Source organism: Talpa occidentalis, unplaced genomic scaffold, assembly GCF_014898055.3.
Source record: "Talpa occidentalis isolate TD23 unplaced genomic scaffold, MPIMG_talOcc4v2.1 talOcc4.16, whole genome shotgun sequence".
NCBI lineage: Eukaryota > Metazoa > Chordata > Mammalia > Eulipotyphla > Talpidae > Talpa > Talpa occidentalis.
The window spans coordinates 37,985,396-38,012,704 of NW_023601653.1; the positions used below are offsets into that span (position 1 = coordinate 37,985,396).

At 39.4% G+C, this 27,309-nt stretch overlaps 1 protein-coding gene across 14 annotated transcripts in view; it reads left to right on the forward strand.

The window, feature by feature from the left end:
* GRIP1 (glutamate receptor interacting protein 1) overlaps window positions 1-27,309 on the forward strand; it is a 694,619-nt gene that overhangs the window by 510,585 nt on the left and 156,725 nt on the right. For all 14 annotated transcript variants that reach the window (XM_054696252.1, XM_054696249.1, XM_054696250.1 and 11 more), the window contains 4 exons: window positions 3,914-4,049; window positions 6,585-6,730; window positions 21,438-21,521; window positions 26,482-26,557. In XM_054696252.1, the coding sequence (XP_054552227.1) occupies window positions 3,914-4,049; window positions 6,585-6,730; window positions 21,438-21,521; window positions 26,482-26,557 (442 nt within the window). The remainder of the gene's footprint in view (window positions 1-3,913; window positions 4,050-6,584; window positions 6,731-21,437; window positions 21,522-26,481; window positions 26,558-27,309) is intronic.

Sequence of the window (27,309 nt, forward strand, 5' to 3'; positions counted from 1 at the left end):
GTCAGTTTTTATTGGATGGCTAAAAGGGATGTCTTTTATTTGTTCTGCTCTTATACTCTACCCCTTGAAAGTCTTTTGATATTTCTTTCATATAGATCTTGCACATTTTTCACTAACTTTTCCTTTGTGGCTCTTGTAAATGGAGTATTTTTTTCTATGGTAACTTGTAACTGGTCATTGTTCATGTATGTAAAGGCTGTGATTTTCTGCATTTTAATTTTGTAACCATCTTTATTATCAAAGTTTCTTACTTGTTTGCAAGATTTTTTCATCTTTCTTTGCTTTTGCCAGGCATCTTTGTTACTTGTCTTAAAACTTTCTGGAATTCAGTAATTAAGAAGATTGAATTACAAATCCAAAGAAAAACTGCAAACAAGCAAAGCCCATTCTATCAATGAGATTCTTGTTATGTTGAGTGAGTACTGGTACAAATGTGAACCTTTCATTTCTTTTATAAGATAATTAAATATGGTGATTAAGGAAAACATCAAATCCAGAACCATCTCATTCCTTTGCCAGTTGGGCATCATCTGTTCACTTCACTGCTTACTAATTTGAAGAGACCACATTCTTTGTTACATGGTACTCTTAATTGGGGGAGGGATATTTGCAAGTTAAATCACAAAGAAAGAAATTGTCAGTCTATATTAGCTTGCCGAGTGCCTCTGTTTCACTGTGAAAGTTTGTTCCATAAGCCTTGATATATAAGGGAACTCATGCAAATGAATGCATCTGTCTTCATTTCTCCTTGCCATTAGATCATTATGCAAACATTAAACACCAGAAAAGACATAAAATGATTGATTAGTCTAGTGGAGAGTACAGGTTAGCAGAAAGCAAACTCCAGTAGCATGTCCTTCCCCCTCCAGACTGCTTCTTTTCTCCTACACCCTTCACAAATACTATAAAGATTTAGTCAATCCTTCAGGGGCTAGAGATACTTATTGGCAGTTAACATTCTTGTGATTCAGCACATTTTCTTACAAGAATATTCTTGTTACTCCTGAGTTTTGCCTAATTTAGATTCCTGCTTTGGTCTATTCTGCTCAGCTAATCCTGATCAATAAATCCAGACAGATTAGACAGAGACAAAATTGTGAAATAGATGTTGCATTTGCAGCTTCAACCTTCAGTTGACATTGTTGCCAGGACCATCTCCTCTGTGGCCACTGCCTCCACAACCCACACTGCGGCGTGGTGGTCTGTGACCCACTCACCTCTGTGATTGTTTGTCATTTTTCGAACTTGTTTCATCTTTGAGTTTCCTAGTCTGACTCTTGGTCTGCACTCAATAAATGGTTGAATCAATGAGTGCACAAATTACTCAATGAATTGGTGCATGAATGTTTTCTTTCATGTTGTTAAAAGTAGCTCTTAGGGAAAAGATTTGAAATATTTTTTAATAGTTAATTACAGGATAATTAACTCCTTCCAGGTTTAAAAATAGCCTAGATGGACTAATGCTTGAAAACAGATCAATTTAAACTAAAGAAATTGAGCTTGTCTAGATTCTTAGGATTTAGTCAGAAACCTGAGGAGGACCTGCCTGGATTCCTCTGTAGAAAACTGCATTGTCCACTTCCCACAGGCTGTACTACATACTGGTGTCCAGTCTTATACAGGGTATGTTCTTGAAAGCCTGAGTAGGAATAAAGTATTTATGAATTAAAACTTGTTTCTCACTTGTGTGCTATTACTATTTCATAGCTGCTTCTTTGTGCATTTGTGATTCACCTTTAAGAAAGACCTTAAAGGGACCTCCCTGGTGGATAAGTCTCAGCACTGTGAAGCTATCCACAGCCTCTGCAGCACGAGTTCGATCCCCAGCCAGTGAGCTGACCCATATGGTGCAGCAGACCTTTCCTGTCTCGCCCACTGCTTGCCTAAGAAGTGTATTTCAGTCAGTCCACCTGTTCTGCTCCCCATTCTGTCACTAGTGAATCCTCTCACACCCCCACACACACCTCTGGCCTGTACCCCAGCTCTTGTATGCATAAATAAATAAATAAAAAAGAAAGACCCTAAAAAAACTGTGTTTCCAACACTCAGAGTAAAGATCTATAATCAAATGCTTAAATATACAGGATCACACTACATATTTAAAGAAGATGCAAAGAAATCTTTTGGGCAAAATTGTTAGCATGTTATGTCTCTGTAATGTGAACAGTCATCTCCTATTATGTAATTTTCATTACTTTATTAACTTTATTTTTTAAATAATTTATATGTAGCCTTCTGCCACAAAGGGCTTGTTGGGGCTTTTTTTGTTCATCTCTTCAAATGTCATTTGGGTCTGTGTGTGCTGTGTGGGATATGGAGGGGGGTGTTTTGTTCTGTTTCAAGGGGGCATATGCGACATGCACATGGTGATGGACATCCCTTACATAGCTTCCAGCCAGTGATATAAAGACACCGGGCTCTTATGCATTGATGGGATTTTGATTGTTGAATTTCAGTCATTTTTTAATCTCATATAAAATATAGTAAATGAAACTGGCATCATTTGCACTTGTAGACTCTTCCTTGGCTTCTGCTATGAAGGGCAAGGGCAATAAAGGTATGCAGTGTTGTAAACCTGCCCAGAAAAGGGTTTCCAGCAATGGTCTGCAGGGTACAGAGTCAAAGGACATGGCAGTCTGGGAAGCCCCAGCTGGACCTGACATCCTGTACATCACTGAGGAAAGAGTAGCCTTCTTTCTGCAAGTACTCTGTTGGCCATACTAGATCTGATGAGAGAGTATTTCCCTCCCTGACAAAATTTGACTTTTTCATCGATTAGTGGGATAGTACATCAGCAGTGACAATTTAAAAATCTTTGTGATAAGAATTGATGTAGATTTTTGAAGTAATAATTCACTGTTATATATAATGGAAGAGGGGATAGGGTGTGCAAAGTAATCTTTTCATTTTTTGACTTTGAAACATCTGTTCTTGCATTTAAATATGAGTCTTTGATATCCTAGAATTTATAAGTTGATTCATAATCTTATTTTGGAGGAACTGGAAAGTTGTCCAGTTTCCCCATATCTAAAAAGTATGCATACAGTGGAGAATAACATTACAGAGAATTTTGAAGCACTATTTATTGTAATTAGCTTCTAGATAGGTAAGAGTTGACTCTATTTATTTTTATTTCTGGAAGGAAGGATAGTCTTAAAGTTCTATTGTGTCTAAACTCAAAAAACTTGGGTTCCTTCCTGGCATATAGACATTATTTCACAAGACTGGTGGTGTTTTTTAAACTTTGTCAGTAGAGAATGAGGGATTTAATGGTGGTTACCTGGGGATTCTGAGGACCAACCCTACCTTATCACATTGTGGTATATTCTGTAAGAAGTGATGTGAGTTATTACATGAAGATGTTGTCCTTGGTTTTTTGTAAAATAAAAAAGGTGCAGAGTCAATACGATTTTTCCCAAACCTGTAGAAAGCTCTCTTGTGTCAGTTGACTCCCTCAGCTGAAATGTACCATGAACTTGAAGTCTGCTGTTGTGCTTTATGCATTTGTACTATTATTTAAAATACATTCTAGTCCCTTATTTCACAATTCTCAATTTTTTCCCTTTGGAGTTACAAGAAGAGAAACCAGACAAAGTCACTTGAGAATGGCAGAAAACAAAGGGTGAATATTATCATTTGTACATAAGCCATGCCAGACTACTTATTGTGAACTTCAGGGTGAACTACCTCACTGGTGCCCATTTTAATAACTTATAATGTAATATCTGCCTCAGCTTTATCCGCATGCACATCTTTATGAGATAGTCTGCAAATTGCAGTGGAAAAGAGGCCACAGATCTTTTCTCATAAAAGAAAAAGTGGAAAGAGTTTATGGGGAGGTGTCCTTCCACCACACACAAAACATCTGTGCTTCCACTCTTGTTTAATAAGGCAAATGCTTTTCTTTTAACAGAGGAATTCAAGGGCTCCACCGTCGTTGAACTGATGAAGAAGGAAGGCACGACCCTCGGGCTGACAGTATCAGGAGGAATTGATAAGGATGGCAAGCCAAGAGTATCTAATCTGCGGCAAGGAGGAATTGCTGCTAGGTAACTGCATCCCAGGGAAATGTAGGAAAAGGAACACAGGGTGTAATTAATTCAAAAATTAAAGCTCCATCAGAAAAGGTCACTAATAAATAAATGACAACTGCCATCTGCCGGGCAGAAGCACAGTGGGGCGTGTTTCAGAAATGTGGCTTTTCTGGCCTTTGCAAGAGTCACCAGGGAGAGTCTCCTGTCATCTCAGGAGGAACCAGCTCCACAAAAGATTTTAATTTGAAGATGCCCATCTGGATCTAGTCTCCAAATGTGCCACTGAGCAGCAGACTAGCTCCTGCAGAAATAAGACCCTCTGGTCATCTAAATGTGGAACAGAGGACCCATAATGACATGGGGAAGCTGGGTGGGGGAGGGAAACATGCTACCATAGTGGGACAAGGCCAGCCTAGAAAGAATGGGAGGCTCAACCCCAAGTTTCTACGTAAAAATTTTCCTTGTCTCCTATGTTCTCTGTTTTTATTGTTGCAACATTTTCTTTTCATCACAACAAAGAGGTGATTTCCAAAAGGACAGGCTTAGAGAAGATCTTATTTTGTCCTTGTTCCCTTGAACTGCAAATTGCACTGGTTATTGCCAAAGACAGAATGCCCTGGCCGTTGGGCAGTGGTGGGCTTGCCGTATAGACAAATTCCAAATTTAGCTCAGAAAGAGGGGTTAGAATGGTCAGGTTTCATTAAAAATGAGGTTAATGTACCTTCAATCCTGGATACCAATAGTCCTGTCCATGTTATCCTAAATTAAGTTTTAGAGTATTTGTCTTACAAAGTGTCATCTGAAATAGTGATTATGTTTGATGATTAACTTGTTTGTACAGTTTATAAACTTAATCCAATTGATTGCTCCATAATCCAAGGTATTGTTTGCACAACAGGCTGATATCAGCACAGCACCTTAATTTCCTTTCACCATAGGCTTCTTTTTCCACAGCAGTCAAACAGTGATGCTAGGCCTTCATGTGTCTCCAGAGCTTCTCATATATAGCCCCCAAAGCAAGTATGTATGGGGAGCTGAATATCATTTTGAATTGCATTGATGCTATAATTTAAAATACTGTGGGCTGGGCCTCCCTGGTGGCACAGGGGTTATCAAGCTATTGCCAGCCACTGCAGCATGAGTTCTATCCCCAGCCAGGATGCTGACCCACATGGCACCGCAGACCTCTCCTGTCTTGCCTGCTTGCTGTTCCCCTCAGTGGTGGATTTCAGTTGATCTTCCAGTTCTGCTCCCCACTCTGTCTTTAGTGAATCCTCTCAACACCACACTCCCCACCCCCTGACACACACACCTCTGGCCTACACCTCAGCTCTTGTATGCATAAATAAAAATAAATCTTAAAAAAAAAAATAAAATACTGTAGGCTATGCCAGTATATCGGGTATTATCAATCATCAAATATTCACTATTTAAGGACCATCTCATAGTTAGGAAGCCAAAATAAAGATAAGATAGCTGCCCTAAAAGGGCTTACAGTCTATTAGGGAAGATAAACTATAAAAAGCAAGAAAAAGCAAGAAAAGTTGGGGAGCAATAATAGAGTTGTGTAATAGTAAAAAGTAGCAACACAGGACTTATTGCAGAGCACAAGGCTATTAAGTTGCCAAGTAAGCATCACTCAAGGTGAGGAGGGAGTGACCGCTTGCACCGCAGGCTGAGCTGGGGTTAGGGAGGCTCTCTGAAGGAGGTGTGATTGGAGCTGGACTTGCATAAAATAAATGAATTAGGTATTTGTATTTGGGGGAAAATATTATGTAAAGCCCTTATCAGTGACATGAATTCCCCCATTGCTATCCTCACCCTTCAACCCTTCTCCCTCCCTGTCTGCCTCACTTAGTTTAGTGTGTGCTAGTTGTTATGTAAGTATTTTGCTTTGTCAGTGATGTGAATTTTAAATTTGACTAAAAGCCCCAGTATGGCCAAACCTCTATTTATGGTCATGAAGAAAGACAGGAATGTTATAGAAACCCAAGCCTCTCATTAGAATGTCTTCACCAAATCCTGTTTCACCAGTCCTGCTATAAGCAATAAATTGCAAAGTGAGCTGACCCTTTCTTTGGCTCTAGACAAATTCCCAGAGAAGCTATTGAAAAGTGTGAAATGCCCAAAAGGCAGGCAGCAAAAATGAGAGGGGATAAGAAAAAAGAAAAACTCTTCATATGTCCAGGATCTGAATAGCCTGCCCCCAGAGAATCAATGCTTTATGGGCGACACAACTAAAAACCATTTTCTCTTTACTTTGTTTTATGGTGCTCTTTAAAAATGGAAGGGGCAAAAGGTTAGAAACAAGTCAAAGAGGCCACAGTTGACCCAGGGCAAGACTTTCAAAGTCTAGCAGTGGGCTTGAGAAAAAAAATCTGTTTCTCTCTCACCCACCCTGGGGTGTCCTCAACCATCTTGGGAGGCTGGGGTTTGTGCTGTGTCAGGCGCCCAGGCCTGCCGCTTATTCGTGAAAGGAAAGTGGAAAATACAGTCAGACAGTCCTGTGGAGAGGACGGGCCCACTGAGTGGCTTTCTCTTTTTTTGCAGAAGTGACCAGCTGGATGTGGGTGACTACATCAAAGCTGTCAACGGGATCAACCTGGCAAAGTTCCGTCACGATGAGATCATCAGCTTGCTGAAGAATGTCGGGGAAAGAGTGGTTCTTGAAGTTGAATATGAGCTGCCTCCTGTCTGTAAGTAATCATGACCGGGGAGTAGACCAGAGCCATGATTTTCCCCAAACGAAATATTAGAATTGATAAATATATAACCTACTCAGGAAGAATTAAAAAGTGCATATATACAATGAAATTAGCTAGTGCTCCTATTCCATTAAAGTGAGCTGTGAACATTGTATTTGCCACTTAAGCTACTTCGCATTTAACAGTCAACATATTTACAAGTTCTCTGCATTAAGTACCTCCAGGCTTTATACTGAGTGACTAGGCTTAAGAATAACATGTTTAGGGCCTCCCCAGTGGCTCAGCGGTTGAGTGCTGGGTTGCGAAGCTGCCTGCGGCCACTTCAGCGCCAGTTCGATCCCCAGTTGCTCCCCGGCCACCGGAGGAGGGTCCCACATGGCACGCAGACCTCTCCTGCCGCCCGCTGCTCCCCTCAGCAGTGTACTTCAGTCCTTCTGCCTGTTCTGTTCCCTGCTCTGGCTCTGGTGAATTCTCTCACCCTCCCGCGCTTCTGACTGTACCCAGTGCATGTATAAACAAAACAAAACAAAACAAAACAAAAAAAAAAACAAACATAAATAAATAAATAAATAAATAAATAAAAGAATAACATGTTTAGGGGCCTCCCCTGGTGGCGCAGGCGGTTGAGCGCCACACTGTGAATCTGTCCACAGCCTCTGCAGTGCCGGTTCGATCCCGGCTGGCAGGCGAGGGTCCCACATGGCGTGGCAGACCTCTCCTGTCTCCCCAGCTGTTCCCCTCAGCAGTGTGTATTGTCAGTCTGCCTGTTCTCTTCCCCACTCTATCTCTGGTGAATCTTCTCACCCTCCCACGCATCTGGCCTTTACCCTGGTTCTTGCATAAATAAATAAATAAATCTTTTTTTAAAAAAAGAGGGAATAACATGTTTAGTGTGTGTTATATTGATTCTTGTATAGTTATGTTAATTAGTGAGGTATGAAAATAGATTCAGAATACACTATAATCAAGTAATTGGGTAATAATAATAACAACAAGAACAATCAACACATTTTGAGAGCTTACTAAATGTCTGGCATTATAAGGAACCAAATTCACATTGATTCATTTAAGTCCTCATCACAAGGAAAATCTGGATAATGGAGCCCACTTTGGTGCCAGATAACCAGGTTCAAATCTGAGCTCCACCTTTTTATAACTACATGCCTTTGAGAAAATTAGTTAAGCTTCTGCCTCAGTTTCTGTGTCTGGAAAATGGGGGTAATATTTGTTGTTATGAAGATGTTGTGAAGATGAAATGAATTGGTATTTGGAAAGCACTTAGAACAGTGCTTAGCACTATTCTTGATAATTTTTGATGAATAGTACATAAATCAATCAACACTACAAGATAGGCAGTAATATTCTCCTTTTACAGAGGCTTAAGTTAAATATCTTTCTTTACAGCAGTAGGCAGCAAACTCAATATATGAACCCAGACTCCAAAATCCATATTGGGAGGTATACCTAATGTTTAACCGAACATATTTGTCCTGCCTTTTAGCTATGCTGTTCTAGTATCACCTCTCCTATTATTAAGCAATTTACATGGGTGCTACTCTGGGAAAGCTCTTTGCTCCTCTGTACTGCTGAGAACCCAGATTGATTATTAACAGTATATAAGAATTCATTAGTTGAGCACTGACTTATTGAACATTTACCATATTCCACATAGCACTCTGTACTAGGGGTTTGGGGTAAATCAGTGGAGTTTACATTCTGCAGGAAAAACAGAAAATAAAACCCAAGTAAATAAGTAACTTGTGTAGTATGAATGCTGTGGGTCATGAATGGTGTTGGAAAGAGAAAACAGAGCAGCGAGAGGAGCTGGGAGTGCTGGGATGGGCGGGGGAAGGAGTTGTGATTGTAAATAAGCTAACTAAGAACAGTTTCATTGAGAAATGACATGAGCCAATAATTTGAAGGAGGTAAGAAAGTTGACCATATGGATTTCTGGGGGAAGAGGGTTCCAGAAAGAGACAGCAGCCAGTGCTAAGATCAAAAAGCAGGAATGTATGTGGGGCTGCTCTAGAAACATTAAGAAAGGCAATATGGGACAGAATGAGCACAAGAAGTAGTAGAAGGATAGGTGTGTCCTATCCTACTGGAAGGACCTTAAGTTTTGCTTTGAATGATACAGGAAATTTTTGCTTTGAATGATACCCCATGCTTTGGGGCAAAGGAGGGACATGATTTTTGTTGAGATTAGACGGTAAAAGACAAGGGTAGAAGCTGGGAGACCAGTTGAGTGGCTGATATTCAGTGATCCAGGTAGGAGATGGTGGTGGAAATGCTGAAAAGCAATCACAGTCTCCACCTGTTTTAACGGGATTGACTCCCTGATGGATCTAATGTGGGTTGTACAGAAACAGAGCAGTCAAGAACCAATTCGGGGCCTCCCCGGTGGCGCAGCGGTTGAGCGCTGGGTTGCAAAGCTGCCCGTGACCTCTGTGGCACCGGTTCGATCCCCGGCTGCTCCCTGGCCACCCGGAGGAGGGTCCCACATGGTGCGCAGACCTCTCATGCCGCACCCGCTGCTCCCCTCAGCAGTGTATTTCATGGGTCTGCCTGTTCTGTTCCCCACTCTGGCTCTGGTGAATTCTCTCACTCTCCCGCACTTCTGACTGTACCCAGTGCATGTATAAACAAACAAACAAACAAATAAATAAATAAAACATGCCTCTATAAAAAAGAAAAAGAAAAAAAGAACCAATTCAGGGTTTTGAGCCAGAGCAATTAGAAAGATGGGTTTGCTGTTCCTGGAGAATTAAGAATGTGGGCAGAACTTATTTTTGAGGAGAAAGATGTAAGTATATTGTTTGAAAAGCTGTATTTGAGGTGCCTGTTTTATAGGCAAGAGAAAATGACAAGAAAAGAGCTAGATATTGTGGTTTAAAGTTTGGGCAAAAGATCTGAGCTGGAAACATAAATTGAAGTGTCATGGGAATATAGATAGTATTTGAAGCTTTAGAACAGACAAGAATACTCAGGAGTGAATGTATATAACCAGTCATAAGTCCCACTCTTAACATGAAAATCTGACTTGATTATGTAACAGAATCAATTTAAATCTGTGTTCACAAACCTTACAAGATCCTTCATATTCAGCAAGGGTCAGCAGTAAAATAAAATGTTAAGAACTTGTTAAATGTCAGTAAAAATGTGTCACTAGTTAAATGTCCTTTCTGCCCCTCCCTTTGTGATATTAGACATTTTATTTAAAGTTCTCTGACCCTTAGGTTTCTCACCTATAAAATGACTATCTATGGTAATGTAGAATTTTTGTACAAATGTAATGCTATAGTCATATAAAGTATTTAGATCATCATCTCATACTCAGCCATCATATGCATCAATCATTATTACCATAATTATTTTTATTCCATTGAAAGTACTGTGTTTTCTCAAATTTTAAAAGAATTAATTTGCTTTGAAACTCTATCTCATACCATTGTCAGAGAGTTAAGAGAAGCCAGCTTTCTAGAGCGATTGCTCTTTGATTAAGCATTTTCATACTACCAGGGGTATGCATATCTATAAAAAAAACATGTCTTTCTAAAAGGACCTCTTATTATAGCTTTCAGGGATAAAGGCCTATAGTGGAGATGTATCAAATATATGGATGAGCTTAAGGTTTCTGGATAGATTTAAAGGTTCAGTTTCTTTATGAAAATGATTAAAAAGAATATTCCAGGAAGATGGTACAGCAAGAAGATAAGAAGATAATCCACTACACAGGTTGAACACAAATGGGTTGGAGCTTCTGGAGAACAAAGGAAATGATAGAGAGAGCCTTAGGGATGAGACCAGTGAGGCAAGTAGGAATAAAACAGTGGAGCGCCTGATAGGCCACATTGGTGGAACTTGGATGGTGTCATGAAGACAGTAAGAGAAAGCCAAGGAACAGCATCCTCAGATCTGAGTTTTTGGACTAATCATTTTTAGGAACTCAAATAAAGAATAGGCCAGAGACTATGAGCCCAGAGGCATATTCTCAAAAAAGTGATATCCTGAATAAATATAACATTAGTGGGGTTAAAGAGTAGAGGATGTATATCAGAAATGTTTTGGGGTTAAAGCCCATCATAATCAGTCCAACCAGCTTTTCTATTCTCATGTAATAAAACTGATGGACAGGAGAAAAAAGTTTTTAAGCACAAAAGTATGTGAATGTTATGGGAGGTACCAGATAGGAGAGGTCTATTTTCTGAGGATTATTTTTGTCTCTTTCTATTTTGTTTAGATAAATGAATAGGTCTTTGAGTTCAGAGAGGATTGAAGGGATTATTGAGCTCCCCTTCACTGAGCTCAGACAGCTAGAGCCAGGAGCAAGCTGCCATCAGGGAGGTCCAGGGAGAGAGCTGACTACCCAGAGATAAGCTGCCCCAGGCCAGGATTGTAACTCACTGGAGAATCACAGCAATTTGAGGTTTAGCCAGAAAAAAATGAAGGGAAAGGTGTGTGTGCATGTGTGTGTGTGTGGGGGGGGGGCAGGGAAACCTTAGACAAGCCACTTAACATTTCTGAGATTCAGTTTCTTTATGAAAATGAAATGGCAGATCTACATGAGCTCTAATCTTTGGATGCTAAGATTCTGTGACACTTTGAGCTTGTATGTAGAGAATATATTACCAAATTGTATCTTATGGGCCTCCCTAGCGGCGCAGCGGTTGAGCACTGTGCTGTGAAGCTGCCTGCAGCCTCTGCAGCGCTGGTTCTATCCCCGGCCAATGGCAAGGGTCCCACATGGTGCGCAGACCTCTCCTGCTGCACCCGCTGCTCCCCTCAGCAGTGTACTTTGTCAGTCTGCCTGTTCTGCTCCCCGCTCTGTTTCTGGTGAATTCTCTCACCATCCCGCGCATCTGACTGTACCCAGTGCTTGTATAAATAAATAAATAAATCTTTTTAAAAAAAAAAAAGATGCAAATTGTATCTTAGGTATGTGTGTATTAAAAGCTGGTCCAGAGAAGTGCCTTCACTTCATATTAGAGGTGGTTATATCACCCCTAATGGGGCTTGAAATATTACATATTCCTCATCCATTTTTATTTAACACCTAAATTTCTTTATTATAAGCTTCAGTAGTTGGAAAGCATGTTATTTCTGACATGTTGTTTACTTTATCCATCTCTAAACACTATTCAAACCTTGAAGCTACAGATTTACCTCATTTATTTTATGTAAAGTGCCAGCCACCCAATCTGATTGGCAAAAGCAGTCCTCACTGTTCAACCATCAATGAAATTACATTTGCTTTATGCCAGGTGTCCTCCTTGAATACAATAAATGTGTTACAGCACGTCTGGGTGATGGTCTTCTCACTTGTCAATATTTTTTTTAAGATTTATTTATTTATTTATTTATACAAGAACTGGGTACAGTCAGAAGCACGGGAGGGTGAGAGAATTCACTCAAGCCAGAGCGGGGAGCAGAACAGGAAGACTGATGAAGTAAACTGCTGAGGGGAGCAGCAGGTGCAGCAGGAGAGGTCTGCGCACATGTGGGACCCTCGCTGGCAGCTGGGGATTGAACCGGCACTGCAAAGGCTGCAGGCAGCTTCGCAGCCCAGCGCTCAACTGCTGTGCCACCAGGGGAGGCCCTCACTTCTCAATTCTAAGAGACATAGATGATAGAGGAAGAGGGAAAAGGTAGGAGGGAAGAGGGGTCTCCTCCATTGGCTCATCCTGGGCATCTAGTCTACAGGAGCAGCAGTTACCCAGGGAATGGTCATGTGGCCATGACAGAGGGGAAGCAGGAGGAGCCGTACCACGTGAGCACATCTCAGCCTCAGCTTGCATCTCTTAACATCCGATTGGCCAAAGCAAGTCACATGGGAAAGCCCAAGGTAATGAGTTGAGAAATTACAAACTCTTACTCTCCTACTGTGATAGGAGTAGGAGAGGCAGAGAAGTTGTATCTCATCTAGTAAAACAGAGAATGTCAGTTCATAGTCAGAAGTACATGCATATTTATATATAGAAACAATGGACAACAGTACAAACAGCATACCAAAGAGGAATATTTTTGCATTGTGAAATTGATTTCTACTTAGCACTTCTAGGTACCAGATTTGCTTCTTTAGGGAGGCCCCTTAATTGCATCTTTAGTGCCACATATGCACATTTAAAGTAATGAGTAAAATTTACTTGGCAACATAGGATGTCCTGGTACCAAAAATGAAAATGCAGTCACCAAGAGCCAGTCATGCAAGTAAAAATATAAACACCAAATCTGTTTCATTAAGTGTATTAAAATGTGGTCAGCATTCACATTTATCTTTGTAAATGATGAGCAGCAGTAGTGTGGACGATCTAAAGCTGTAGATAATCTCCAAAGTCTTTAGGTTGACTTTGGATTTGACTGTAAGATTTTGTGGTCAGCAAGATGTAGCAAAATTAAAATTACAGCGCTTTGCATTCCCAGAATAGCCATGAGCCAACAAGGACAGGTGGCCCAGAACTAGAATTTAGTTGTATGTAATTGAAAGTTGATTTAATGATTAAAGGAAATAATATTTGTAAACCACTTTGCACGATTCCTGGCACATAGTAGAGCTCATTATTTCTTCCCATATCCTCGCCTTTCCTCCCTTGCTGGTAGAACACAGAGATCATGTTATTAATATCTTCAAGTGATTTGTTGGGTCATAGAAATAAGAAAACATTTGGTTTGGACTCAATTTTTTTTCGTTTAATTAAAACTGTACTTCACACTTTTAGCTATTTGTATGTACTGTTCCTCATTGATTAGAATAAACTAAAAAATCCCCTGGTAGCAAGAATATGACATTTAATTAAATCAGCAGTGTACCACAACATTTGTTCAGCTGTAGGTTTATGTTGTTTTTCAGCAGATCCAAGTTCTCATTGTACTTCATGTCCAGCTGGATGTGTGCAGTTTTGTGAATTTAACTGTGTGCTTTTCAAAATCATGTCTAGTCCCAAGGGAATTCAGAATTTGATCATTAAAAACAATTGTAATCAATGCCTAATGAAATTTTCTATACCTGGCAAGGAGAACGTCTTTCAAATGATGCCTTTAAATTTTACTTCTTGTTGATAGTTTTATGTAATGAACCCTTCAGGATCTATTAATAATATAAAAATTATATTGTTGATAATGCACACAACATTAGGTAAACAGATGTCATTGTACAAATTCAAGGATCTAAAACCATCATCTCATGCAGTTGGCAAACATAATCTCTATGAGTAAAAATATCCATGTATCTATACCAATAAAATATAAAGTTGTGGAAATGTCTTTAAATTCAACAATACTATACTGTTATAATCAGTATCACTCACTAGTTTTTTGAAAGTAGACTTACAGAATGTTTTAGTGTCTAGACCTTCATACAACTTTTATCTTCATACTGTGAGAAATGTAATTAGAGATTGCAACTTAGCAATGCAACTTCATTTTTGTGAAATGACAGCAATAAAGCAATACCAGCAAGCATGATAGCTTCCAATAAAATGAAGTAGATCTTTATTTTATATTAGTAGTAATATTTTAAGTGCACTTTGAATTTCATTGGCCCTCCATGTTTTTTCTTTTTTTTTTTTTTTTTTTTTAAATATTAAATTTTATTTTTATATTCCCCCATACAATTGCAAACGCCCCATTCTGACCCCAATCCTTCCCCTCCCGCCCCCCACCCCCCAAAAAGTGTCTCTGGTTCATAGTTTTTTGTTGATTTTGATTTTCACTTTCTTATATTCATTTTCCTGGTCCCTTATTTAAGTTTTCTAGATTCCTGCTATGAGTGAGACCATCCGGTATTTTTCTTTTTCTTTTTGGCTTATTTCGCTGAGCATGATCCCTTCCAGTGCCATCCATGTTGCTGCAAATTGCATGTGTTTATCTTTTTTGAATGCTGAGTAATATTCCATGGTATATATGTACCACATCTTCTTGATCCAGTCATCTATTTTTGGGCATTTGGGTTGTTTCCAAAGCTTAGCTATTGTAAACAGTGCTGCTATAAACATAGGAGTGCAGGTGCTCTTTGGAATTGATGTTTCTGTGTCCTTTGGGTAAATACCTAGGAGTGGAATTGCTGGATCATATGGAAGCTCTATGTTTAGTAGGTCCAGAAATCTCCACACAGCTCTCCATAGTGGTTGGACCAGTTTGCACTCCCACCAACAGTGCACAAGAGTTCCTTTTTCTCCACATCCTCGCCAACATTTGTTGTTGCTAGTTTTTTTAATATGTGCCATTCTCACTGGTGTGAGATGGTATCTCATGGTAGTTTTGATTTGCATTTCCCTGATTACAAGTGATGTTGAACATTTTTTCATATGTCTGTTGGCCATTTGCATTTCCTCTTCAGAGAAGTTTCTTTTTAGCTCTTCTGCCCATTTTTTGACAGGATTATTTTCTTTGTTGTTGCTGAGTCTCATCAGCTCTTTGCAGATTTTTGTGATCAGTCCTTTATCATTAGTGTTGGGTGCAAAAATGTTCTCCCAGTTGGTGGGGTTTCTCTTTGTTTTTGTTATTGTCTCTTTTGCTGTGCAGAAGCTCTTTAATTTGATGTAGTCCCAGCTGTTTATCTTTGTCTTCACTATCACTGCTTTGGGTGATGTGTCTGTAAAGATGTCTTTGATGTGCAAATCCCGTAGTGTTTCGCCTATATTTCCTTCTATGTATTTTATGGTTTCAGGTCTTATGTCTAGTTCTTTAATCCATTTTGAGTTGATTTTTGTGTATGGTGTGAGGTAGTGGTCAAGCTTCATTCTTTTGCATGTAGCGACCCAGTTTTCCCAGCACCATTTATTGAACAAACTTTCTTTGCTCCAATGCATAGTCTTTGCTCCTTTGTCAAAGATTAGTTGACCATAAATCTGTGGGTTTATTTCTGGATTTTCTATTCGATTCCATTGGTCTGTATGTCTGTTCTTGTTCCAATACCATGCAGTTTTGATGATTATGGCTTTGTAGTATAGTTTGAAGTCTGGGAGTTTGATGCCTCCATTTCCTTCTTTTTTTTCAGTAGAGCTTTGGCTATTTGGGGTTTTTGGTGATTCCATATGAATTTCATCAATAATTGTTCTATTTCTTTGAAGAATGCCATTGAGATTTTGATTGGAATAGCATTGAATCTGTATATTGCTTTTGGTAGGATGGCCATTTTAATAATGTTTATTCTTCCAATCCATGAGCAGGGGATGTCTTTCCATTTCTTTGTGTCTTCTTCTATTTCTTTTAACAGTGTTTTATAGTTTTCTTTGTATAGGTCCTTTACCTCTTTTGTTAGATTTATTCCCAAATATTTGATTTTTTTTGTTTCGATAATAAAAGGGGTGGTTTTTTTGATTTCTTCTTCTTCAGATTTATTGTTTGTGTATAGGAAGGCTACTGACTTTTGCGTGTTGATTTTGTATCCTGCCACTTTACTGAATTGATTGATGAGTTGAATTAGTTTTTCTGTGGAGATTTTGGGGTTCTCTATGTATATTATCATATCATCTGCAAATAGTGATAGTTTGACTTCTTCTTTTCCTATTTGGATTCCTTGGATGTCTTTCTCTTGTCTTATTGCTCTGGCTAGGACTTCCAGTATTATATTGAAAAAGCAGTGGTGAGAGTGGACATCCTTGTCTTGTTCCAGATCTTAATGGAATTGCTTTCAGCTTTTCACCATTGAGAATGATACTGGCTGTTGGCTTGTCATAGATGGCCTTTATGATGTTGAGGTATGTTCCTTGTATCCCAAGAATTTCAAGGGCTTTTATCATGAATGGGTGTTGCACTTTGTCGAAAGCTTTCTCAGCATCTATTGATATTATCATATGGTTTTTATATTTCTTTTTGTTGATGTGTTGGATAACGTTGATTGATTTTCGGATGTTAAACCATCCTTGTGCCCCTGGAATGAATCCAACTTGGTCGTGGTGAATTATCTTATGGATACATTGTTGGATTCTGATAGCTAAAATTTTATTGAGGATTTTTGCATCAGTGTTCATTAGGGAGATTGGCCTGTAGTTTTCCTTTTTTGTGTTGTCCTTATTCGGTTTTGGTATTAGTGTAATATTGGCTTCATAGAACGTGTTTGGTATTGTCCCTTCCTTCTCAATTTTTTGGAAGAGTTTGTGAAGGATAGGCACTAATTCGTCTCTGAATGTTTGGTAGAATTCATTTGTAAATCCATCAGGTCCTGGGCTTTTGTTTTTGGGGAGGTTTTTAATTACCATTTCAATTTCGCTGCTTGTAATTGGTCTGTTTAGGTGTTCTATTTCTTCTTTATCTAGCTTTGGGTGATTGTAGAGTTGTAGGAATTTGTCCATCTCCTCTAGATTGTTGAACTTGTTTCCATATAACTGTTCATAGTAGTTACTGATCATTCTTTTGATTTCTGCTGTGTCCGTTGTGATTTCTCCTCTTTCATTTATGATTCTGTGTATTTGTGCTTTCTCCCTTTTTTCCTTTGTGAGCCTGGCTAGGGGTTTGTCTATTTTATTTATTTTTTCAAAGAACCAGCTCTTGGTTTCATTGATCTTTTGGATTGTTTTTTTAGTTTCAATTTCATTTATTTCTGCTTTGGTTTTATTATTTCTTTTCTTCTACTGGTTTTGGGTTTTTTTGTTGTTCTTTTTCTAGATCTTTGAGCTTCGAGATTAGGTTGTTTCTTTGAGTTCTTTCTTGTTTTTTGATGTGAGCTTCTATTGCTATATATTTTCCTCTTATTACTGCTTTTGCTGCATCCCATACATTTAGGATATTGGTGTCCTCCTCCTTGTCATTCAATTCAAAGAATTTTTTAATTTCTTCTTTGATCTCCTCGTTAGTCCAGTGGTCTTCCAGTAGTGTGGCTTTTAATCTCCATGAGGTAGGATAGTTCCTTGCCTTCTTTTTATGATTTATTTCTAGTTTGATGCCTTCGTGGTCAGAAAAGATGGTTGGTATGATTTCAATCTTGGTGTATCTGTTGATGTTTGTCTTGTGCCCCAGTATGTGATCGATCCTGGAGAATGATCCGTGTGCGCTTGAGAAAAATATGTACTCCGTTTTTTTTGGGTTTAGTGTTCTATAGATGTCTGTTAAGCCCAAATGCTCTAGGTCCTTATTTAGAGCTTTAGTTTCTTTACTTATTTTTTGTCTTGTTGATCTATCCATTGTTGATAGTGGTGTGTTGAAGTCTCCCACTACATATGTGTTTTCTCTGATGTCTGTTTTCAGAGAGGACAACAGTTGTCTGATATATTTTGGTGCTCTTTCGTTTGGTGAGTATATGTTAATGAGTGTTATTTCTTCTTGAAGTATTGTCCCCTTAATCATAATGTAGTGACCATTGGGGTCTCTTTTTATTTTTTGAGTTTGAAGTCTGTTTTATCTGATATAAGTATAGCTGTTCCTGCTTTCTTTTTTGGCCCATTTGCTTGTAGGATTGTTTTCCATCCTTTGACTTTGAGCCTATTTTTATCTTTTGTAGCTAAATGTGTTTCCTGGAGACAGCAAAAGGTTGGGTTTTGTTTCTTAATCCAGGCTGCAACTCTGTGTCTTTTTATTGAAGAGTTTAGTCCATTTACATTTAGAGTTAATATTGATATGTTAGCATCTGTATTTGCCATTATGTTTGTCTTTCCTTTGATTTTATTTATTTATTCTTTTAATAACTTTTTTTTTTTTTTTTTTGGTCTTCTTTCGTTGTTATTCGTCCCTCTGAGGTTCTGGCTTTAGGATTCCTTGTAGTATTTTTTGGAGTGGGGGTTTAGTCGCAATGAAATTCCGGAGTTTCTCTTTGTCTGGGAAGGTCCATATTCTTTCTTCATGGAGGAAAGGGAGCTTTGCGGGATAGAGTATTCTTGGTTGGCATCTGTTTTCTTGGAGTCTGTTGACTATGTCCCTCCACTCTCTCCTTGCCCGTAGTGTTTCTTCAGAGAAGTCTGATGTCAGCCTGATTGGTTTTCCTTTGAATGTTATCTGTTTCTTCCCTCTTGTCAGCTTCATTATTTTTTCCTTGTCCTGGATTCTTGGGAGCTTTACTATTATGTGTCTTGCTGTGTTTTTCCTTTCGTCGTGGAAGTTTGGTGTTCTTCTTGCTTCTTGTATATCAATTTTCAGCTCCTTCTTCTCATTTGGGAAGTTCTCTTCAATTATATCCATGAATATTTTCTCTGTTCCTACATCTCTCTCCTCTCCTTCTGGAATTCCTATAACTCTTATATTTCCTTTCCTCATGGAGTCAGATAGTTCCCGAAGTCTTTCTTCATTCTTTTTTCTTCGTACTTCTCTTTCCTTTTCTGTTTTGGTTCTTTTTATTTCTGTGTCTTCAAGATTACTTATTCGTTCTTCCATTTCATCTATTCTGCTTTCATTGCTTTTCCCAGAGTTCTTTAGTTCCTCCATTAATTCTTTGATCTCCTGCATTTCTCTTACTTCCCTCTTTAGGGACTCAATTTCCTTCTTCTGATCTATCACTTTTTTAATCATGGCAATTTTAAATTCTCTTTCTGGAAGGCTCAGAAGTTCTTCCAAGTTGCTGTCGTTGCAATCTGGGGAGTGGTTTTCTTTTTGTGGTGTGCTTCTTTCCTGAGGAGTTTTTAGGTTGCGTGTGGTTCTTCTACTCCCTACTGTCTGTTTTCTAATTTGTCGTATGCGTTGGGACACTGTGTTGCTCGGACTGACTGACATCTTGGGTGAACTTCTCCGCTCCCCTCTGGCTCTTCCAGGAGCCATCTCTGTCTTCTGGGGGAGCTTTCTGCTGGTTTTAGGCAGTTTTTACTGAAGAAATGTCCCTGTTCTCAAATGGCGAAGCGGGATGCAGTCCCTGCGCCTCCGGTTTCAGGCACACTCTTCTGCGCACCCGGCCTGCCCCGGACGTGGGTGCCTGCTCCCTCTGTGGGCTCAGACTGCTGGTCGGAAGGGGCCTGGCGTGGAATAACTTCCCGGCTGGCCACTGGGTCCTCCAGAAACCTTCTGCCCTTTTCAAGCAGTCTTAAGAAATGTCCTGTTTTATAGGGTGTTAGTGACTTTTTTTTTTCCTGGTCGCTAGGTGGCGCCAGAGATCTCTCCTATTGTCCTTGGGGGGCTGTTTTTCGCCTCCCCCCACCCCGTGGGACAGAGAACAGAGCGGGAATGGTAGGGTACACCTCAACAGCTTTAGGGTGCTGTGTCTGCCTTGTGCCCCACCGTCGTGGAGAAACCACGCCCCGAATTTTCGTGCCCTGGGTCTCAGTTCAAAGCCCTCAGTTCCAGGACGCGGGCTGTAGCCCAGTTCAGTGGCGCGGGAATGGCGCCTTTTGCACAGCTCCCGTGCCTGGGCGCCTGGTTCCTGCTCACTCAGGGAGGGACCTTCACCTCAGTGAGGACCTCCGTGCGTCTCCCCGCAAGCCTAGGTCGTCTCCCCGCAAGCCTAGGTCGCAGGCGCGGGGACCTGGGCAGCCGCGATCCAGGTCTGCACTTGCTTTTCAAGCGCGCCAAGCGCGCCGCTTTCCCGTGCCAGCTTACCGGCAGCCCGGGCTGTGTGCGTGTCTCCCGGGGTCTTTGTTCTTCTCTAATGGCGCCCGGAGCCGTTCGCTCACCGCCGCGGCGGATCCTGCAGGGTTCGCCTCAGCTCCTGTTCACGGGGTGTGGTGGCTGCAATAGTTCCTTTCTGCTCACAGTCCCGCTTGCTGCGTCGTTTGTTCTTGTGGGCCGTTTTGGTTTGTTGTTTCCTCCTCTCTGCCGGTCGGAGAGTGCCGCTTCTGTGGGCGGGGGAGGGGAGCAGGGTTCTGCGCTTCCCTCCCCTGTAGTCCTCTTTTATGGCCAGTTTCTTCTTCGGGCAGTTCGCTGGCGTCACCCGTTTATCTTCCGTGTCCCAGTTCTCACTGGGACCTGCCGCTTTTCCTCCCTATTCACTTTTTTTAATGGGAGATCTTACTCGCAGCGTCTCCTCGCCGCCATGTTGCTCCGCCCCTTCCCCCCTCCATGTTTTTTCTTTAATTGCTCTGTATCATGTGAGAAGTGAATTAGTGGCAATCTGAGAGTAAAACTTTTTCTTCCTATGCTAACTGCAAAAGTATTTAAAAATGCATAAATTTTATAAAAATCACATTTTTTTTAAGATTTATTTTATTTATACAAGAAGCAGGGTACAGGCCAGATGTGTGGGAGGGTGAGAGGATTCAACAGAGACAGAATGGGGAACAGAACAGGCAGACTGACAAAATACACTGCTGTGGGGAGCAGCGGGCAAGACAGGAGAGGTCTGTTCACCATGTGGGTTACTCCGAGGCCGGCGGGGATCTAACCAGCGCTGCAGACGCTGCAGACAGCTTTATAGCACTGCACCCAACTGCCTGCACCACCAGGGAGGCCCAAAAATCACATTGTTTTTACATTGTACAAAGGGAGGTTTCTATTTATCACATGAAGTTTATCTTGCTTGTTATATAGGCTTTAACAATGTGAATATTACCTTCTATCTATCTGTAAACTGGATACACAGAAGAAAATTAAATACCTGTGATTTTAATGCCACTTGGATCTATATAAGTCACTTAGGGCAGATGATGATTTTGGGTATTAGTCTCTTACATTCCAATTGTTTTTTTGTTGTTGTTGTTACATTTTCTTTAAAGGAAGTTATTGCCATTTTATTACTCAAAACAAAAACTACTAGCAACAGAGATCTATAATTTTTTGCTATCTTAAAAAGTTTAGAAATGATATTATAACTTAAAACTTATATTTCCCTCTCTTCTGCTTTTAGCTGTTCAAGGATCCAGTGTTATCTTCCGTACCGTGGAGGTCACATTACATAAAGAAGGCAATACCTTTGGTTTTGTAATTCGAGGTAGGTGATAGAATATATGAAGCATTAGATATTCTCAAAAAACTGATTTTTCCCAAAAGTAAAGTCAACTTATAATGCTTGCACCCAGTCTTCTTTAAAGAAATAAAGAAATGAATGAAAAATTAGTATCCAAAAGACCTAGAATTATTTTCAGCCCATTAATATAAAGAAAAAGCCAGTATTTGTAAACCTTGTATCTCAATCATCATAATAATATTCCACTTTTCTACATGTCTTTTGTCTTCTATTTTATAATTTCCTTTATCACTGAGGCAAAAAAATGTTATGTATGGCTTTGTTTAAATGAATTTTTCCTGAAATATATTTTGTTATTGTAGCTTTCTAAAAGTGAATTGAAAGTGATCTAATGCCTTGGGCACCTGTGTGTATCAGCTCAAATCATTTAGTTATGAGTTGACATTAATAATAAAGATTTGGAGTGGCTCCCATGTATCTATGAAACCATTCATTCTGAGCTGTGATTCTGGCTTCTAATATTTTATTTTTGTATGGTAATTTCATCCCTTAAAGACTACATATACATCTGTACTTGTAATTCCTAGTATGGCAGTAAGGTTCAATAGGGAGCTATAGAAACATCAGAAATTTTTTAACATTTCACACTTCTTGATATTTATTTATCTATTACACTTTTTACTTAACTAGAGTCAAAATTCTATCAAAAATTATTAAAACAGTAAGTAAAATTAACTCAACATCCTAATAGACATGTATCAAGGAATAAAAGAAATGTGTTCACTTATATAGATTCATGTCAGATAATTGAGTTTAAGGGTTAGGTTCCATTCTATGTCAATCTTTTGGCAAATCACTCAGATATTTATTAAGGACATGTCAACATGTCAGCATAGTGCCAAGAACTATGGAGTCATAAGACAAGACCCCATCTACAGGGAATTACAGTCCAGTGAATTTAAGACATAAGTTGATCAAGAATTCAAGTGAGTGGTAAAGAAAATGGGCAACTGGGAACTCATTGACCAGTAGATATTATATTTTTCTGAACAGGTCCTATTTTTACATAGAGCAAGGGACCCAAAAACTATTCCCAAATTTCTGTATAAAAGAACTAATCCAAATTTTCAGTTTGGCTGGTATTATATACAAATCTGGCTTTATAATTTAAATATGAATGAGAGGTACTCTTGAACAGCATGCCTGTAAGCCCAATTAGGGAAAAAATACCATAAAAAATACTGCTGTTGCAAGTATTCATCACTTTGTTGTGTGGTTAATCAATATCAACTCAAATGCTAAAGAAAGAGCTAAACCAGCAATAATTTATCTATAAGTACTAAAAAAAATAGAAGTAATTAATATCCACAACCACCTAAAGATCACTGATAATATAATGTTAATAAGGCCGACCTGGAGGGTCTTCCTTGCTCTAAAGGTGACCACCACACAGCCCTTAAGAATATTTGGTTAGGGCCTCCCTGGTGGCGTGGGAGGTTAAGACACAGCACTATAAAGCTATCCACAGCCACTGCAGCACGAGTTCGATCCCTGGCCAGGAAGCTGACCCGCATGGTGCAGCAGACCTCTCCTGACTTACCCACTGCTCCCCTCAGCAATGTATTTCAGTAGATCCATCTGTTCTGCTCCCCACTCTCTCTTTGGTGAATCCTCTCACCCCCAAAACTCTGGCCTGTACCCCAGTTCTTGTATGCACGAATAAATAAATCTTTAAAAAAGACAGAGAGAATCATTGGTTAATCTCAAAAAGAGTTGCAGGTTGAAAAAGTTCTGTGGGTAAAAATCATCATGGTAGATAAGACGTTAAGACATAGATGAAATTTGAACTAAACTTAATCAATAGAGAACACTGGGCCAATTAGGAAGAAGAGGATATTGCAGATGGAGCATGTTCATTTAGTTCTAGAGAATTTCTTCTTACTAATTGCAATAAGCCTTTGAACAATAAGATAGGCTTTTAGCTGGTAAATGGAGTTGCTTTTCTTTTCTATCTTGGTTATAATCCCCATACAATTCCCACCACCCTTGTTTTGACCCTAATCCCTCCTCCTGCCCCCCAAAGTGTGTCTCTGGTTTATAGTTGCTTGTTACTTTTGATTTTTACTTTATTATAATTAGTCTTTTTCCTGGTCTCTTATTTAGTTTTTCTAAATTTCTACTATGAGTGAGACCATCCGGTATTTTTCTTTTTCTTTCTGGCTTATTTCGCTGAGCATGATCCCTTCCAGCTCCATTCATGTTACTGTGAATTGAGTTGCATGTCTAATGCTGTATGTCACAGATTTTAAAACCCAGACTCCTCAAACAATAGAACCGTGCCAATAAAATGAAAATGTTGTTTTGGCCTATATCTTAGAAAATTAAATTTCAGTTCACTCCCTTGCCACCAAGCTAAGGGAAATGGTTTGAGTTAATATGAAAAGCACTCTGGCTTTGAACAAGGGAAGTTGTCTAATTCTCAACTCTAGAATTGTCCTTTGGTCTATTCATTTAACATACGGAGTCTGGTATTTAGATTTGTTCTGGACTATGGCCCTGCCTTTGGTATTTTTCAAAAGCATCCCAGGTAGTGATACTGATATGCACCCAGGATTGAGAATCCCACTGATCTAGGGGCCAGTTTGTTTTGCTTTGAAGCTCCAAACTTCTAGAACCTCCAAGAATCACAAACTAAACTTGCTTCATTATTTCAAATAATAATAAGGCGTCACATATCAAGAAATTGAGTGTTATCTCATACTTTAATATTTGATTACTATATCAAGTTAAAATTGTGGAAAGGTTTTCCTGCTATCTTCAGCCCCTTACCTTTTCTAAATCAAAGCCTCCTCGGGGAAAAAGAAACCTATTTCTCTATAACTTTGCAAAAGTAAAGTGACATAATAATATTTATATAAATATAGGGAAAGCATGTGCTGCAAATTATTGTCATGACTTTCATTTTAAATTTCTTCCTGAGAAAGTTGTTTTGTGAAGAGAGGAATTTTAAAAGAAGCCAGCAAACTGAATGAAAGGATAAAAATACTGAAATGGTTTGACCGATCTGTGAGACTAAATAAGTCCCTTCTAACAGTAGAGGACATAAAGGAAACATTTGCCTTCATCAGGATCAGGAAGCCCTTCAATTTTTTCTTAGGCTGGGTTCTTTACGTTGACCTTTCCATGTGTGCCAAGTATGAAATGTCAGCCTGTTCTACCAGCAAACGTTAAGGAGGAATACTTGACAGTAATAGTCATGTTTATCAGTTACTGGCAAACAAGAGACTACCCAGATGGGCAGCCAGGATGGTGATATACAAAGAAAGCAGGTCGCATGAATATTGGTCAAAAAACTGGAAATGTTCAGCCTTAAGAAGATGAAACAGAATAGGTGTGTCATCACTGATTTCAACTTTCAGGAAAACTTTCTTGGAGAAGTGAACTTTTGTTTTTGTTCACTGCCCTAGATAATAAAATAAGGACCAGTGGATGAAAGTTGGAGGAAGTGTCAGTTGAATATTAGGAAGAACCCTCTTATTTACTTGTGTGTCTAGGTGTGGGATGGGCTGCCTCAAGGCTAACAAGTAGATCGACACTGGGGGGCCTCAGGTGGAGACTAGGGGAGGTTATGGAAGTTGTGCAAGGGGTTCTTGGGTTTAAAAAATATTAATTTATAACAAATTACCTTCCTTCTCAAAACGTCTATGTTCTAAGAATTCTTTTTTTAAAAGATTTATTTATTTATGCATACAAGAACTGGGGTACAGGCCAGAGGTGTGGGGGTGTGAGAGGACTCACTAGAGACAGAGTGGGGAACAGAGCAGGCAGGTTGATCAAAATCCACTGCTGAGGGGAGCAGCAGGTGAGACAGGAGAGGTCTGCTGCACCATGTGAGTAGCTCCCTGGGCAGGGATCCAACTCGTGCTGCAGTGGCTGCAGATATCATCATAGATTGCATCTCAACCCTTGCACCACCAGGGCAGCCCCTGTTCTAAGAATTCTTAAGGAGAATTTTTCCCTATATAAAATTTAAATTCCCATTTAAATACTGTAATTGATTTGACCTATCTACCAAATTTGCCCAAAGTATTTTGAATATCCCAATTTTAATGGAGGCACTTCAGCACTTGAATGTTTTTCTTCGCTTCTTTTTTTTTTAATTACTTGGACTATTTTCTTTGACTTCAGGTTTTGCTTTCTTTGCGTTAGGTTGTAGACTTAGTCACCTGCACTAACACCCAGATGAACAGGCGCCAGAGATACTTTGTACGTAATTGGCAACTGTTCTTACAGGGCTGCTACTTGTGATACTAAATGCTCTTGTCACATTAGTTCATGTATTTTATGCATATCCCCTGACAATAGTCATACTCTCACAGAGAGACAAAGAAATTATGAGTTCAAAAACATATTCCATAAATAAGATTTTTTTTATTATTTTATCTTTTTAATAAAATTTTATTGATTTAGGCAGGTGGTCTTTCCCGCTCAGCAGTGCATTTCAATAAATCTGCCTTTCCTGTTCTCCAAATAAATAAATAAAATTTGATTGATTTATAACATGACACAGATTTTGGGGATACAGCTTCACACCTCTATGTGTGTATAAGTTTCACTTTACCCACGACCAATGTTCTAGTGCCCTTCCCATTATTACCGGGCCGACCCCCTCCACCCTTTCTTTCCCCTCTGGTACAACCATATTTTTCAGAGTCTAAGTTATTTTCATTATAATTTATTAGTTCATTTGCTCTGGTTACTTGTGTTTCACATATAAGAGAAATTATTGACCCCGTGATAGCACTCCTAAGTATTATCCAGAGAATGTGAAAATGAGCAGGATTGTTTATTATATGCCAGAAGGAAAACTTTGCATATTTTCCCCCATACATCAATAAAATGTACTTCATTCCCATTTTGTAACTGAACTTCTTAAATGGCGACAATAAAAGCATGTTTTAAGCTGTTCTTCTTTCTTGGCTAGGGGGTGCACATGATGATAGGAATAAATCCCGGCCAGTTGTGATAACATGCGTTCGTCCTGGAGGGCCCGCTGACAGGTAACTGCATCTTTCTGTGTCACTAGCCAGAGATTAGAGAAAGCGGGGAACGTTGGCAGAGAAGTAATGAGTGAGAAATTTCATAATAAAAAATAGATATTAAGTAAATATGTTACCATGTGGAAACAAAAACAGTTTAGGCTGCAGATGCAATAGAAAGAAGAGTCCGGAATCAAATCTTACCACCCTAAGTCTTTAGCAAATGACTTAACTATTCTGAGCTCAGTAGCCTCCATTACAAAATGTCAATAATAATGCCTGCCTTTCAGGATTTCAGTTTTATCAATGATTGGAGATACATGGTGCCTTGCAGGGCCTAACAGACCAGCGGTACTTAACAGAAGGCAGCTGGCTGGCTCTTGATAGGCAGTCAGTTAAAATGCCCCATCTCCAGTTGCTAATCTCCTAATCTGGAGTGATAGACAGTGGTGTTCTGACACGTGTTATTATTATCATCATTCTCTCACCATTAATACCTTTCAGTGATGACTCTCTATGTCAGAATGAGAGTGGCTTTTAGTAAAAGGAAAGGCAGTCTCTCGAGCTTTCTCTTCCTTGCTAATTTGAATACTCCTTCAGCTTTCTTATCATAAACCGAAGGGAGTTCCAAATAAACTTGTAATTTAGATGTCTCCAGAGATACTTTACCTTCGTATTAATTTCCCACAGCAAAATCTGACTCCATAATAGTTAGGAAACACAACTCCTGACAACAGATATTGTTGACGAGTGGGAGGAAAATGCACTGATTA